The 16,648-nt window shown below is 55.3% G+C and overlaps 1 protein-coding gene across 1 annotated transcript; it reads left to right on the top strand.

Annotated features, from left to right (window-relative positions):
- The first annotated feature begins 2,978 nt into the window (after positions 1-2,978).
- Positions 2,979-13,488, top strand: BCDIN3D (BCDIN3 domain containing RNA methyltransferase). Its single transcript, XM_040088673.2, has 3 exons — positions 2,979-3,422; positions 6,159-8,264; positions 10,552-13,488. Exons 1-2 carry the CDS (start codon positions 2,979-2,981, stop codon positions 6,753-6,755), a joined length of 1,041 nt encoding a protein of 346 aa, XP_039944607.1. The 3' UTR covers positions 6,756-8,264; positions 10,552-13,488.
- The last annotated feature ends 3,160 nt before the right edge of the window (positions 13,489-16,648 follow it).

Genomic DNA, 16,648 nt, shown 5'->3' with positions numbered 1-16,648 from the left:
AATGGATGAAATAAGAGTTTCAAGAGGGAATTCCCGACCCTCAGCAGACTGGCTGGGCGCCTTTCCTTGCTCACAGCTGTTTCCCGTAGGGATTTGTGTTTTCCAGGCTTGGAGGGAGGAGTGTGGAGCCCCATGATGAGCTCTGGCTCTGAAATAATCCCAAAACTCCTCCAAAATGCCCTGTTGGGAGCTGGGGAGGAACACACGGAGCTGCAGGCCCCTCTGGAATTGTTCTTTTCCTTCTGGTGTGGAGTAACTTCGCTGCTGCTGCATCCTGGTTTTTCTGCTGCTGCATCCTGGCTTTCTGCTGATTTATCCTGGCTTTTCTGCCGACTTAATCCTGGCTTTCTGCTGTCTTATCCCGGCTTTTCTGCTCCTGTTGGGAACACCTGGCATGACCCTGCTCCGGGCACCTGGCTGGGGGGGACTTGCTGCCCTCCTGCGTCCCTTGCATGTGTCCTGGTGCCTTTTCCACACTGATCCCATCCCAGCCGGCCCTGATGGAGCTGGAGTTGCTCGGGAGGCTGAGGAATGCAGGATTTGGGGTGGGATTTGGAGGGCTGCTCCCCCTCCTCCCGTGTCCTCCACCTGAAATCCCAGCTCTATGTCCCAATCCTTCGGAGCCGTCGTTCCTATGATTTCACTGTAAATAGGATTTTGTATCTTCTCTGACTATTGCTAATAAATGATTGCAAAACCGTTCCCGTGCCTGTCCCTGCCCCGGCTTGTGCTGCTTCATCCCTTAAAATATAAACAAGATCCTGGCACGGCTCGAAGGTTTTACAGAGCCCAAGCCACCTCTTTCCCGGTGTGAGTAAGGAAAACATCGCCCACGGAGCAATAAAAAGCACATGGATCTGGAACAGGTGTCGTGGATGAGGAAAAACTGAGAGCCAAAAGGCTCCAGATGAGGGATTTTCTCCCTTTCCCACTTGGTTTATGTGAGCACAGGATTCAAAACTCAGCGAGCGGGGGTAAGCTGTGAGAGGGCTCCAGCTCCAAGGGAATTTTCTGCGTGCTGGAGAGCAGCCGGAGCTTTCCCAAGAGTAAATGGAGGGAAAAAAAAAAATAAAAAATAAATTCCTCCAGGGACAATTCACCACCTGAAAATGAGAACCTGCCCTGGAGAGGTAAACTCCCATCTCACGCCATCAGCTCCGAAGGGATGATTGTCCCGGACAGAAATCCCAACGCAGCAGGTCTGTGCTTTTGGGAATGTGGGAAATTTGGTTCCTGGGAGGTGATGCTGAACAGCCTGTGCAGCCAGGAGGGATTTTCCTGCATTTTCTGTAGAATAAAAGAAAGGATTGAAGTGGAACATTCCCACACAAATAATGAAGTGTCCAAGAGCCTTTGGATGAGACATCGTCCCTGAAATTACCACAGACATGATTAAACGCTGATGATTCCAACAGATTTCAGCACTTGGCTTTGGGACACTGGGGCAAAAATTTGGATGAACCGGACTGGGACCATCAAAGGAAGGATGGAGAGATATAAAATAAGGGGGGAGGTTTGTCAGGGTGTGAGGGATGCTGGAAGGAGGAAGGGATCGAGCTGCTTCCCATTCCTGTTGAAAACAGGAATTTGGGGGGTCCTAAATCCAGCCAGAAAGAGTCGGAGGAGACCTCAAACCTCTGAATTCCATTGCTGGAGAAGAGGGGAAAATTGTATTTATTTTTTGCACGTTTTTCTGCCTTTCTTTTGTGGCCAGAGGTCCCAATGCAGGGAGGTTGAGGAGGTGCTGGAATGAGTCTGGAGAAGGCCTGGAGATGCTCCAAGGGCTGGAGCCCCTCAGGAGCCAGGCTGGGAGAGCTGGGAATGTTCACCTGGAGAGGAGAAGGATCCAGGGAGAGCTCCGAGCCCCTGGCAGAGCCTGAAGGGGCTCCAGGAGAGCTGGAGAGGGACTGGGGACAACGGGCTGAGGGACAGGACACAGGGGATGGCTCCCATGCCAGAGGGCAGGGGATGGGATATTGGGAAAGATTCCTCCTGATTTCCCAAAGCAGCTGTGGGCTGCCCCTGGATCCCGGAAGTGCCCAGGCCAGGCTGGACCTGGGCTCGGAGCAGCCTGGGACAGTGGGAGGTGTCCCTGCCATGGCTGGGATGGGATGGGATGGGATGGGATGGGATGGGATGGGATGGGGTGGGATGGGATGGGATGGGATAATGGGATGGGATGGGATAATGGGATGGGATGGGATGGGATGGGATGGGATGGGATGGGATGGGATGGGGGGATGGGGGTGGGATGGGATGGGATGGATGGGATGGGTGGTGGGTGGGGTGGGATGGGTGGGATGGGGTGGGATGGGATGGGGCTGGGATGGGATGGTGGGATGGGATGGGATGGGATGGGATGGGATGGGATGGGATGGGATGGTGGGATAGGGTGGGATGGGATGGATTTGAAGGTCCCTTCCCACCCAAAGCGTTCCGTGATTCCATGAACACAGAAGGGCCGATCAGGAAGCAGGAGGCTTTCAGGAGCATTTGTGAGCTCCAGGCGCCCTCTGCCCTTCACGCTGTGGTTGAAACCGGCAGCAAATGAAATCCAGTTTAACCCTAAACCTGCCCCAGGGCCCTCAGCCCTGAACCTCTCTCTCCCTCCTCTGAAACCCTTCTTTAACACGGAACTTCCATTTTCTTCTGCTTTAAAACCTCTCTCAGCTACAGCCTGTGGGGTCCTGGGCACCCCCAGCACAACCACGCTTTTAATTTTATTTTTAAATGACATTTAGTTGTTATTTATGTGGATAACATTTATAGCTATTTATTTTATGACATCAGTTTACATTATTCCAATACGCTTTCAACAACGTTGATAGAAGCAGCATTTATGTGCTATTTATTTGAACAAGTTGAGTATGTTTTATATGATAAAATATGAGTTTTATATTATCTAATAGATCGTAGATGTTATTTAAACACCCGAACCCCGCCAAGGCCTGAGACCCCGCTGGGGCGGCGGCGTCGCCATGGCGACGCCGGGGGAGGAGTTCAAAGGGGACACACGGATGGTCGGCGGCGGGACAGGGCCCAGACAGAGTTTTTCACGCAAAAACTCTAAAATCTCTTCTTTTCGCCCCAAAGGGGCTGTGGCTGCCCTGGTGGCGCTGTCCCTTGTCCCTGTTGCCCGCCCCGCGTCGCCCTCCTCGGAACATTTCTGCCTCGGAACGTTTCTCTTCAAGTTGCGGTTCCCGCCCGGCGCAGGGAGCGCGGTGGGAAAATGGCGGCGCCCATCAGCCGGGGGGAGCCGCGACTCCGAGCCCGGCGCGGCTCCCTACGGGAACTTCCCGAATTATTCCCGGTTCCACCCGCCCGAGGAGCGCGTCAGCCTCCTGCCCCACGGGCTCCTGCGCAGCCTCTTCCCCACGGCCACACGCCCGCTCCTCGGGCTCGATGTGGGCTGCAACTCCGGGGTGAGCGGGGCGGCACGCGGGCGGGTTTGGGGGGACGGGGTGGGGGCAGCTAGGGCGGGCACCAAGTTTCGGGTATTGGGGGCACTGGGCAGACTGGGAAGCCTGGTGTGGGGTACTGGTGGGGGACGCTGGTACAGACTGGAGGATACTGGTGTGGGGCACTGGGACAGACTGGGGGGCACTGGTGGGGTCACTGGGGCAGATCGGCAGTCCCCTGGTACTGGGAACACTGGGACAGGCTGGGGGACACTGGGGGACAATCCAGCCCATTGGAAAGGCTCGGGATGAGGCACCGGTCCGGGGTGGTGCAGACTGGGAACACTGGTGGGGAACGAAGGAAGAGGGCAGTGGGACAAACTGGGAACACTGGGAAAGGCAGGGAGATGGAGGAGCCGAGGGAGGCGGATGGGAACGGTGTGGGGGGCACTGGTGGGGAGTGCTGGGAGCACTGGGAGAGGTGGGGAGCACTGGGGCAGGCAGTGCTGGGAGCACTGGGAGAGGTGGGGAGCACTGGGAGAGGTGGGGAGCAGATGGGGAGTGCTGGGAGCACTGGGAGAGGTGGGGAGCACTGGGAGAGGTGGGGAGCACTGGGGCAGGCAGTGCTGGGAGCACTGGGAGAGGTGGGGAGCACTTGTGGGGAGTGCTGGGAGCACTGGGAGAGGTGGGGAGCACTGATGGGGAGTGCTGGGAGCACTGGGAGAGGTGGGAAGCACTGGGGCAGGCAGTGCTGGGAGCACTGGGAGAGGTGGGGAGCGCTGGGGCAGGCAGTGCTGGGAGCACTGGGAGAGGTGGGGAGCGCTGGGGCAGGCAGTGCTGGGAGCACTGGGAGAACTGGGAGAACTGGGGCACTGGGCAGGTGCTGGGAGCACTGGGAGGTGGGAGCACTTGTGGGGAGCGCTGGGGCAGGCAGTGCTGGGAGCACTGGGGCAGGCGGTGCTGGGAGCACTGGGAGAGGTGGGGAGCGCTGGGGCGGGCAGTGCCAGCGGTGTTGGAGGGAGGAGCAGTGGGACACTTGTTCCATGCTGGGAGGAGTGGGGCAGACGGGAATACTGGGAGGAAATGTCCTGGATCTGTTAAATTCCTCTGGGAATGGGGACTCCCCCTGCCCTGGACAGCCCTTTCCATGAGGAATTTCCCCTAAAATCCAACCCAAACCTCCCCTGGAATCCTCTTCCCCTCATTCTGTTCCTGGGAGCAGATCCCGACCCATCCAGGTTGGAGGGTGAGGAGGTCCCACATGAGACCCCTCAGCTCCCTCAGGGATTTTCCAGCTCCATTCCCAGCTCCAGACACATTCCAGTCCCTCAGAGGCCTGCCCTGGATCCAGGTGTGGCCTCACCTGGCCCAGCACAGGTGGATTATTGATCCACCTGAACCCCTGCCCTGGCTGGGACAATCCTGGGCTGCCCTGGGTTTGGAATTCCCCCGGGACATTAATTACCTAGAGGACAATTCCAGGTCCCATTCCAGGTGTGCCTGGAGCAGGTCAGTGGGAGGCACCTGTTACCCCCACAGGACATTCCCAGCCTGGCCTGTGGCTCCAGGAGCTCCGTGGAACCTCCTTTAATTAAGGATTAATTCATTAATTCACTTTTCATCTATATGCACTGTGGAAAGAGATCCCAGGCTGGGGACCTTGGTGTCATTGTAGGACACAAAAGAAAGACGAGAGACTCCAAATATTTCAGAAGGCAAAGAGAATAGGAAAAAAAGCTCTATTGTCTAATTCTTTCTGCTTTTATAAGGTGTTCTGATACAGACTTGACATGTTTGGTGAATAGGAACAACACCTCTCTAATCCCACTGGTGAAATTGAGAAACAGCAAAACAGCACCTGGAGAAAGATTGTTTAGGAAAGGATGGTTGTTTGGCCAAGGTTGTTTTGAGAAGAAGCTTTCTCCAGAAATTTTTCCTTGGGAAAAAGTAACTGCCAGCAGGGGAAAATCTCTCAGACCCAGAAATATCAGACCCTGGAATTCCGAGGGCTTGGAGCCACCTGCTGTGGTGGAAGGTGTCCCATGGCAGGGGTGAGTTCCTCCAGCCCAGAGCATTCCATGGTTCCCTGGTTTCCTGAGCAGGCCCTCGGTGTGGGGGCTCCTTTCCTGGCACTCAGGGCTCCTGGCATAGATCTTTTGCTGATCACGGTGTGAAAAACGCCAATCGCTTGTTTCAAAATTTTAAACGTTTAATAGTAATAAAAATGGTTATAAAAATAGAATTAGAGTAATAAAAAATTGAACAATTAGGGTTAGGACAATGCACAATAAAAACAAAGTTACAGACATCTGGGTGCCTTCCCAAGCAATCTCTTAAAAGCAATAGCCTATTAAATATTCATACATCTCATACATGATGCATAAATTCCATTCAAACAAAGAATTCTCTCTGGTTAGTGTCACTGTTTTTCCCTTGATCTCTGTGGCGTCTTTTTGGGTCTGAGCGAGGCAGGAGAAGTTGGTCTCTTCTGATAAGGAAGTCATAAATTCTTTTTCTCTGAAAGATTTACATTTTCCTATGGCTGGTATATAAAAAGTACATTTTAACTACAAAACTACCTTTACCATACTATCAAAATATTCATGCAGCATTACTAATCAATACAACATAATACATATAGTAAATATCGTGTGTAGAGCCGTATAATGTGCACTTTACACAACGGTCAGATTTTCCTTTGGGCACCCTCGGAGAGGAAGCTCCAGGAATTCTCCCTGAATCCCCATTTTCCTCCCACAGGAGCTCAGCGTGGCTCTGTACCAACACCTCCTGGGGCTCCAGGACGGCGATTCCAGCCCGGAGCCGCCGGGAGCCGAGAAGGAGCTGAAGCTGCTGTGCTGCGACATCGATCCTGAGCTGATCCGGAGGGCTCAGCAGCGCAGCCCCTTCCCTGCCTCCATCTCCTTTGCCAGCCTGGACATCATGGATTCCTCGGCCAGGGAGCCTTTCCTGAGCTCCTACCTGCAGCGCTTCGGCCGCTCCTCCTTCGACATCGGCTTCTGCATGTCCGTGACCATGTGGATCCACCTGAACCACGGGGACAGCGGTTTGCTGGAGTTCCTGGCGCTCCTGGCCTCGCTCTGCACCTTCCTGCTGGTGGAGCCGCAGCCCTGGAAGTGTTACCGGGCGGCCGCGCGCCGCCTCCGCCGCCTGGGCCGGGACGACTTCGAGCACTTCCGACGCCTGCGGATCAACGGCGACATGGCCGAGAGCGTCACGCGCATCCTGACGCGGGAGTGCGCCATGGAGCTCGTGCGCTCCTTCGGGAGCACCGCCTGGGACAGGAGCCTCCTGCTCTTCAAAGCCACCGGTGCCCGCCCCCGGGGCTCCCAGTGAGGAGCGCACCCGTGGGCTCGTGGAGGAGGATCTGGGAATTCTGATGAATTTCTGTAAAAACTGAGGTTTGGGGTGACATCTACAGTTCTATTTTTTGTCACTCCAGAAAGGCCAAATTTCACACAGAATTGCATTTGGACTGATCCAAGAACTTCCAGTTCCTGAGGTTCAAAAGGAGCCGCAGGAAGGAATTTCGTCCAAACATCCCACTGGCCCACTGGATCTACAATGGACTTTGAAATCTTTGGAGGGATGTTTTCTGGAATCGGCCATTTGCTCACTGGCAACCCCACTAAACAAGTTGAAAAAGGTTTCCCTGGTCTTGAGTGAGTCAGGCAGATGGTGTCCAAACCTGATGCATTGGCTAGAGTTTCCCAAACATTCTCTTTTGGTTGAGCCACGGGCAAAACTGCCGCATTGCTCAAGGCAACCAAGGAGAGAATGAGGCACAAGGATAGTTCTTTCATTTTCAATGCCCTCTTTGACAATGCGTCCTTGTCAGGGCCAGGCCTTGGCCTCCCGTGGGAATCCGAGGAGTGTCTGTGACTGATTTTTTTTGGGGGGTGGTTTTAAGCAGTTTTGTGGGGTGTGAAGTTGTTCGAGGAAGGGCGCCTGGAATCCAAGTTCCTACGTGTGGTTTCCGTGTGCATTCCCTGGAATAAGAGGGAATGTGCCCAAGGGAATGTAGAATGTCCTGACTGGAACGGCCTCAAAAGGATCCTCGAGTCCAGCTCCTGGCCCTGCACAGGACATCCCCAAAAAATCCCACTAATGCCAAAATCCTGATGCCCAAGTTGTCCAGACATTCCCAGACGTCCAGAATCATGGAATATCCGGAGCTGAAAGGGACCTAAGAGTGTCACAGAGTAATGGAGCATCTGAAGTTGGAAGGGACCCAGCTGGGTCATCAAGTCCAGCTCCTGGCCCTGCACAGGACATGTCCAAAAAATCCTACTAATGCCAAAATCCTGATGCCCAAGTTGTCCAGACATTCCCAGACCTCCAGAATCGTGGAATATCCGGAGCTGAAAGGGACCTAAGAGTGTCACAGAGTAATGGAGCATCTGAAGTTGGAAGGGACCCAGCTGGGTCATCGAGTCCAGCTCCTGGCCCCGCACAGGACATCCCAAAATACCACCCAGTGCCTGGGAGTGTTATCCAAGCACTCCCTGATGTCCACAGCTACGGAATAATCAGAGCTGAAAGGGACCCACAGGGATCACAGAGTCATGGAAGGATCCCAAAGATCATCAACTACACTCCTGGCCTAGGACAACCCAAAATCCCACTGATCCCAAAATCCCAGCACCCTGAGCTCTGGCCTTTTAGGGCTGTCACCATTCCCTGGGGAGCAGTTCCAGTGCCCAGCACCCTCTGGATGAGGAGCCTTTTCCCAAAATCCACCCAAAACTCCCCGCAGGACTCAGGGGAGGCACCTGCAGGACAATCCCCTCCCTGGGGCCGGCACCGCTGCCTCAACAATCCCAGGACAAGAGTTCATCCCTAACGGTGAGTTCTTTTGGGAATAATATCCTTGGAATAAAAATCACTGGATTTTATCCTAAACCCCCGTGTTGAGGTTTTTAATCCTGTTTTTATTCCCATGCCTTCCAGCACCCAAGGGGTGCCAGGGAGCTGAGCTGGTAATTCTGTTGTAGTTCTGCTTTTCCTTGCTCCAGTGGGAGCCAGGGAAGCCCAGGAGTGTCCCGAACTTCTCCATTCCAGAGGGAGAGTAGGTGTCACCTCCAGGAGGTGGTGCTCGTGTGTCGCTGCTCCTGCCCGGGTGAGCAGGGACATGGGAAAACCTGGATGGATTCGGCTTCGTCCTTACCGGGAATTCTTTGTTTCCGCCCGTGGGGAGAATGCAGGGGGAGAGGAGAAGGGGAAGGGAAGGGGAATGGAATGGGAATGGGAAGGGAGGGAAGGGAAGGGGAGGGGAAGGGGAAGGGAAGGGAAGGAGAAATCTTGGAGCCTCTTCTGGTGCCTAAAGAGGCTCCAGGAGAGCTGAAGCGGGGCTTGGGACAAGGGATGGGGGGACAGGACACAGGGAATGGCTTCCACTGCCATAGGGCAGGGATGGATGGGATATTGGGAGGAAATTCCTGGCTGGGAGGGTGGGGGAGGGCTGGAATGGATTTCCCAGAGGAGCTGTGGCTGTGCCATCCCTGGCAGTGCCCAAGGCCAGGTTGGACAGGGCTTGGAGCAGCCTGGGCCAGTGGGAGGTGTCCCTGCCCATGGCAGGGGTGGGATGGATTTCAAGCTCCCTCGATTCCGGGTGTCTCAGGATGCTGAGCAGGGTTGCAGGAAATCTTTGAGGCACTTCCCATAAATGAAACTTCCCCAGGGATCCCGCAGCTCCTCCAGCAAGTGAATCCCTTTGGGATCTGAGCAGCTCCCTGACATTCCAGGAGCTCTGGGGAAGCTCTGCCGAGTCACTCATGCCGTGTTTCCCTCCCTTTGCTCCTGCTCAGCTGCTCTTTCCCAGTCGTGCTGCTGGGGGCACTGGAGGATCGTGCACCCCACACCCATCCCCCCTGGAATGTTTCCCTTCCCTTGTGTCAATATTTGGTGCTGTTTTATTTCACCTCTGAAATGTTTCTGAGCTAAGCCCGGCCCCGTCCCTGCCCCCCAGTTAAAGGGGGAAAGAATTTCTGCCTTTCTTTCTCCTTTGAGGATTTTCCTGATTGCCCGTGAAAAATTCTAGGAAGAGTTGCTAGGAAGGTGCATCCCAAATTGTCCCTGCACCTGGCTGGGAGGATCTTTTCCTTCGGAGAGACCCTGGTTCATGTTCCTTATTTGCTGGGAATCCCCCCAGGATGTGCCTGGGGGATCCTCCTGGGCTGCTGCTTGAGGGGAGAGTGTGGGTTGGAGTTGTCAGTTCCTACTTTTCCAGCTTTTCCATGCTGTCCATGCCCAGTGTGTCTGTAGCTGCATGGTGGCTCCTTATCTCTCATTCCTGGACTTTGGAATTGCTGATATGGCTCTGTCCCAGGGGCTGGGGAATGGCCCAGCTCAGGAATTCCCTCTGCTTGGCTTGGCACGGCCAAATCCTTGGTTTTTGTAACAATTACATCTCAGAATGGTCAAAACAAATCCCTGTGCTCAGCCTGGAGAAAAGGAGGCTTAGGGGGTATCCTTTCCTTTCCTTCCTTTCCTTTCCTTTCCTTTCCTGTCCTGTCCTGTCCTCCTTCCTTTCCTTTCCTTTCCTTTCCTTTCCTTTCCTTCCTTTCCTTTCCTTTCCTTTTCCTTTTTTTCCTTTTTCCTTCCTTTCCTTTCCTTTTTCTTTCTTTCCTTTCCTTTCCTTTCCTTTCCTTTTTTCCTTTTTCCTTTCCTTTCCTGTTGTCCTTTCCTTTCCTTTCCTTTCCTTTCCTTTCCTTTCCTTCCCTCTCCCTCTCCCTCTCCCTCTCCCTCTCCCTCTCCCTACAGTGCAGTGGAGCCAGGAGGGATTTGGGATCTGCTACCAAGAAAACCAGGGAAAAACGGCCTCAAGTTGCACCAGGGGAAGTTTGGGTTGGATATTGAGGAAATTCCTTCATGGAAAGGGTTGTAAAGCACTGGAAGAGGCTCCCCAGGGAAATGGGGAGTCCTCATCCCTGGGAATGTCCAAGAAGAACGTGGATGTGGCCCTTGGGGACGTGGTCAGGGATGGCCAAGGCGGTGCTGTGTCGATGGTTGGACCTCATAACCTCTGAGGGCTTTTCCAGCCTGAACAATTCCTGGGTTTGGTGGTCCTGGGATACTGCAGAGCTCAAGATGGAGTAAAGAGAAGGAAAGATGACTTTCATTTTCCTTTCAGCTCCATGCTCCTGCTGTCCCAGGAAGGTGTTGGGGCTGGAGAGGTGGGAACAGCGATGGAAGAGCCTGGAGGAGATCCCATGGATCCCAGCTGCAGTAAGGATCTGGAGAATTCTGTCTGTTTTTAGCACTCTGCATTTCCCATACAGCTGAAATGTGTTCCCAGTTTTCCTGAGGGTGGGACAGAGGGAAATTCCAGCTGGGGGTGAAACCCACTCCTGCTTCTGGGACAGCAGCAAAGCTCTGCGTTGCTTCCTCGTGGAGGAGGAATGCTCATGGGAAACTGGAGATCCCGGGCTCAGGGAATGGCTGGGGTGGGAAGGGACTCCAAATATTTCCCCATGCCACCCCTGCCATGGGCAGGGACACCTCCCGTTATCCCAGGCTGCTCCAAGCCCTGTCCAGCCTGGCCCTGGACAACCTGGCTCGGTTTCCTTGAGGGACCCCTGGGCTTGGTCACTCCAGGGTAGCTGGAGCAGGGCAGGAGAGGGATGTCCCTGATCCCAGGATGGGCCTGCCAGGGCTGGCTGCTGCTGCTGCTGGGGAGCTGGAGCTTCCCTGGGAGAGCAGAGCTCCCCTGGAGCATCTGGCTGTGCCTCGGGAATCTCCTGAGCTCCGAGCTTTGGGATTGTTCCCGGCCTCCAGCCAGGTCTGCCTCGGTTTTTGCATCCCCAGGATGGGTTTGATTCCCTGGTGGGGAATCTTGGCTGTGGGATTGCACTGCACTTTTTGGGTTGGAAAACCTGAGGAGCTGAGCTGGAGCTGTGCCCTGTTCCAATAATCCCTGCAGGGATTAATTAGTCCCCTGCTGTGGGCTCATTAAGCCTCCCCCTGCCCTCACTCTCCCCTTCCTTGCACGGAAGAATCGAGGCAGGGCAGCTGAAGCATCAAGCTCCAGGCATTGGAGCTTCCACTTCCCAGGTAGTTCTGCAGGAGCTTCCAGCCCTTGGAGGCAGCGGGATTGGGTTGGAGTCAATGAAATCCTTTTTTATTTTTATTTTGGATTTCTCTTTACTGTCACTCCTGTCACACTCAGTGTCACCTCCTCTAAGGGACACTTTGCTGTCTCCCAGATTCCTGTGCTGGATGAGTACAAGGGACACATTCCCAGGGGAAAATGGAGTGTGGAACTCCAGGGCCCAAGCAGGAACTGGAGAGTGGCCAGAGGAAACAACCTGAGAGCACCAAGTGTCCTGGGGCTGCTCCTTTCCACATCCAGAACTTTCTGAGGCAGCTGGAGAGGGAGTCCCCACCCCTGGAGGGATTTCCCAGCTGTGTGGACGTGGTCAGGGTGGCCTTGGTCGTGCTGAGGGATTCCATGATCTCAGAGGGCTTTTCCAACCCAAGCCATTCCGTGATTCTGTGGCCATTTGCCGTTTCCATGGCTGCTTTTCCTGAGCCCTTGGAGCAGAAGGAATTCTTCAGACTCCTCAACTCAGCTGTGATTCCTTCCCGTTCCTCCACCCCTGGCCCTGGCAGGGATGAGTCCCTCCAGCAGCCCCTTTCCCAGAGCTCATCCAGGTTTTCATTCTCTTCTTCCCAAATTTACCCCATTCAGAAGTTTCTGCGAGCTCGCCCTTCCTAGAATTGGGTTGGACTTCAGCAAATGGAATTGCATTTCCTCACGGGGAATGTCCAAGCCAGAGCTGGATCATATCCATAAAAGGCTTTCTCGAGGAGTTTGTTCAGCTGTGTTTGTTTGATGCTGAGGTGTGGGCAGCTCCCACCCCATGGAGCTCCTGGCTGGGAAAATCAATGGCAATTCTGTCACTGCTAAATTGTGGCTGCCCCATCCCTGGAAGTGTCCAAGGCCAGGCTTGGGCATGGCAAAAAAATGGATCAGTTCAAGTTCCAGATTAATCCAAGCAGTGCAGGAGTGGAGGGACCCACATCAGGAGCTGGGAGTTGGCAGCAGCTTCCTGGGCCTGGGAACTTGTCCCTGCAGGTCCCAGGGCAGAGGTTTGGATTTCCTTGGCTCAGCTCAGGGCAGGTTCCTTCTTGCTCCTCCTGTCACTTTGGAATTACAGAAGAAAAGGGAGAGGTGGCAACTTGTGGAAATCTGGGAATCTAATTCTGGAGAGCTGGGAAAAGAGCAGTCCCAACCCAGACACACTTTGGGAGTTTGGCTTTTCCCTCCTGGACTGGAGAGGGAGCAGAGCCCTGGTGGGATCTTGGTGGGAAAACCAACCACAAATCCAAGGCTGAGGCTGGGGTCACTCTGGACATTTGCCCAGAGCAGCTGTGGCTGCCCCATCCCTGGCAGAGCCCAAGGCCAGGCTGGATGGGGCTGGAAGCAGCCTGGGACGGTGGGAGATGTCCCTGCCCATGGCAGGGGTGGGATGGGATGGATTTGAAGGTCCCTTCCCACCCAAACCATTCCAGGATTCCCAGACGTGCTGCGGGCAGTCCCTGCTCCGCTGGGTTATAAACGGAGAACTCGGCTCTTCCCTTCCTCAGGCTGTCAGTTCTGGAAGTGGAAGTGCCTTGGCCATGAACCCTCGGGTTTAATTTCCAGGTGGGAAGGGTTCCTTGGAGTCTCCAAGGCTTTATCCTCCCTGGTCCTGGTGGAGAAGCTGGCACGTTGTGGAAGCTTCTCGTGGAGCTCCTCAATCCCTCGCCGGGATCTTGTTTCAGCACCTCAGCTTTCCCATTTTATTCACTTAAGGAACAAACTGAGGCAGGTTTGGTTTCCCCTTGGCACAGAAGTCCCTTGGATCATGACAGACATGATCTTTGCCACCATTTCTTAGCCCAGGCTCAAGTCCTTGGAATGGGTAAATTCAGAGCATCCTTGTTCCCATGGAGCTGCGCCCACTGGAAAGAGCCACAGTCGTGATCTGGGGTGGGGATCTGCTTCCAGGGACTATAAAATGCTCTCAGGCCTTATCTCTTCTGACCTGACAATCCCAGTTCAACCAGGATCATAAAATGCTTCTCGGCAGCCCCCTGGAATTTCATTCTGATGTTTAACAAGCTGCTCCGTCCTTGGATCCTCCGAGCAACGGGGCCGGTCCGGTTTGATCGGGAGCGAAGGAAGTTCCGAGGCCAGAGCTGCCTAAACTCCTGCAGGGACCCTGCTGTGGAGCAGGGAAGCTCAGGAGGGATGTGATCCATGTTTCCATGGCAGGACACACGTGGGATGATTGATTTAACCCCTGTCATGTCAGGGGTCCTGTGGAGGTGCCATCCCTGTGGGGTGGGGTGCACCAGGATCCCAGGATAACCCATTCTGCTGGATCCTTGGGTTGTAATTCCTGGGAAGGACGGGGCAGCTGATGCTGAGGGGGTCCCTGCGTGTCACTCAGTGTCCCTGCTCCACTGGGGTCAGCCCCAGCCTCTGGAAGCTGCTGAGGTGCAGCTTTGTTCCCGCAGGAATCTGGGAGCAGTCGTGCTGGAACAGGCCCTGCTGCCAGGCTGACACATCAAAGCAGCTCCCTGGGATCCTCCACGGATCAAACGGAGGGAGCAGGGAGGGAGCAGGGAGGCTCCCAAACCTGCCAGCCCTGGGATGGCTCAGCTCTGTCTCCACAGCTCCATTAACTCTGGGAACATCCCTGCTGGACAAGCCTGCTCCAGGCACTCTCAGCTTGGATTCAAAGGCTGGAGCCCCTCTGGAGCCGGGCTGGGAGAGCTGGGGGTGTTCACCTGGAGAGGGAAGGATCCAGGGGGACACCTTGGACCCCTTCCAGGGCCTGAAGGGGCTCCAGGAGAGCTGGAGAGGGATTGGGACAAGGACCTGGAGTGGCAGGACAAGGGGGAATGGCTCCCACTGCCATAGGGCAGGGATAGATGGGAGATTGGGAAGGAATTCTCCCTGGGAGGGTGGGGAAGCCCTGGAATGGATTTCCCAGAGAAGCTGTGGCTGCTCCATCCTTGGAAATGCCCAAGGCCAGGTTGGACAGGGCTTGGAGCAGCCTGGGCCAGTGGGAGGTGTCCCTGCCCATGGCAGGGGTGGCACTGGATGGGCTTTAATGTCCCTTCCCACCCGAACCATTCCATGGATCTGCGTGAGATGGTGCTGGGAAAAGCTCAGTGAAGGGACTGCAGTGAGGGAAGAGATCCTTGTTGGCATTTTGTGTGGAATTCCATTCCCTGTGTGAGGAAAACAGGCAGGAGGGCGAAGGTTTCATGGGAAAAGCTCCTCTAATCCAGCCAGTCTTGGCATCCCTTCAGAGCAGGAATCCTGGAATTGTTCAGGTTGGAAAAACCCTCGGAGATCATCAAGTCCAAGGTCAGCCCCGACCGTGCCACATCCACATATTTCTTGGACACTTTCCGGGAAGGGGACTCTGCTCCTGCCTGGAGCGAGCAGCTTTTTAGGGCTGGGCAACCCTTCTCTGAGGGATTCTTCCCAAATCCCTAATGAATCTATGCAAATATGGAATATCTCCCCCGAGGCCCCGGAGAGCTGCTCTGGCTCCATGTCCCCCTGGAGAAGATCCATCCCCTCGGGCAGGAACATCCTCTGCAGGTGTCTCCAAGGGTGCCAGCGCATGGAAGGGCGTTTGGAAGTTGTGAGGGCTCCTCTGGGACGTGTGGGTTTCTATCCAGGGCTCGTGGATCTCCTGGGAATGATTTGTGGGAGTGATCGCTGTGTTGTCTGGCGGATGTTCTCAGCCTAGTGCCAGCTCCTGGTGGATAACTGATCCCAAAGGATTCCCTGTCCCCAGCCCCCGAAGCAGGACCTGCAGCACATTCCTCAGCTGGGGCTTCACCTCCCCTCCTGCCCCATCGCTGACACAGGTGGGGCTCAGCCCTCTCCTCAGAATTCCCACAGGATGAATCCCTGAGAGCTGCCTTTGGTTTGTCCCAATCCCTCTGTGGATCCCAACTGGTGACAGCCTTGTCCTCGGATCTGGGCAACCACGGGGACCTGGGAAGGCTCTTTTTCCACGGCCTCATCCCACCCGGGCACTTCTGGTGTGCCTTCTTCCAGGACAGTGTGTTCAGTGCTCAGGGCAGGTGGGAAAAGTGTCCAGGTTTCCATGGAAAAGCCAGGAGAGAGCCGAAGGGTCGCACCTGGGGGCACAGGAATGTGCAGGGAAGGTCTGAGTGGAAAAGCTCTGGAAGGCTCAGTGAGAGGGAACAGAGGATCCCATGGGATTTTTGAGCCTGGGAGCTGCCTGGGAGAGGAGGGAGCGAGGAGGAGGAGGGATGAGAATTGGACGTTCCTAGAGTTATCTCCCGAGCTTTGAGCTCAGGTTTGGGAATCAAGCATTCCTGCAGTACCTCCTGGGCCTTGTGTTCACGAGCTCCATTCTCCTGACGTGGGAATCTCACCTGAGCCTGGCTAACCCTTGGGACATGAGGCTTGGGAATGGAACCGGCAATTCCTGGGGCTGCTGCTGGCCCTGCCTTCCAGCTCCCTTCTCCTGAGGGTCCTGCCGTGGCTGCTGGAGGTGGGATCCAGCCTGGCCTGGATGACCTCAGTGCAAATCTGCCCTGGGGGGATTCCCAAAGGAGAAGGGACGGCCAGGCCTGGGCTGGCTCCAGGTTTCCCAGGAGACTCCGACACGTCCCAAACAGGGCCCTGTTCCCCGGGGGGGAGGCAGAGCTGCTCCCTGTTCTCTCCTGCTCCGCGTTTCTCGCTGGTGCTGTCACCAGCACATTCCCGGTGCTCCGTGCCAGCCCGGCAGGTCCCGGCGGGTCCCTCCTGCGTTTTTCCGGGCCCAGCTCCAGCTGGTTTGTGGGAAGTGCTGACTCGGGCGTTGTGCGGAGCTGACTCACGTGGGACGGGCTCAGGAAAGGCTTTGTAAGGAGTTGTAGGATCTGGACTCCATGTGCTGGAGCTGGGCTGGTTCCCCTTCAGGCTCCAAAGGAAGAGTTGTAAGGATTTTTAAGGATTTAGAGGGTCGGAAGGTGAAGGAATTGTTTCAGTGAGAGTGGAAATGCCTCTGATGCAGTGGGGATGTGGACACAGGAGCAGAGGATGGGACAGGGCTCCCAGAGGTTCCAGAGAGCACTGGAAGCTTCCAGCTCCCTCCCAGTCCAACCCCTTGTGGGGTTCCATGATTCTCCCCCTATTCCCTGGGATGGCCCCAGTTGACTGATGCAGAACTTGGTTCCTTTGGACTCTGATTTCGGGTGCAGGTTGGGGG

This window comes from Hirundo rustica, chromosome 35, assembly GCF_015227805.2.
Source record: "Hirundo rustica isolate bHirRus1 chromosome 35, bHirRus1.pri.v3, whole genome shotgun sequence".
Lineage (NCBI taxonomy): Eukaryota > Metazoa > Chordata > Aves > Passeriformes > Hirundinidae > Hirundo > Hirundo rustica.
Note: the sequence above shows the minus strand (reverse complement) of the source record. Positions and strands in the feature narration are given on the sequence as shown.

Coding starts and splice junctions, on each gene's coding strand:
- BCDIN3D (XM_040088673.2), top strand. CDS start 2,979: ATGGCGACGCCGGGGGAGGAGTTCAAAGGGGACACACGGATGGTCGGC. Junction 3,423..6,158: donor ATGTGGGCTGCAACTCCGGG/GTGAGCGGGGCG, acceptor TTCCTCCCACAG/GAGCTCAGCGTGGCTCTGTA.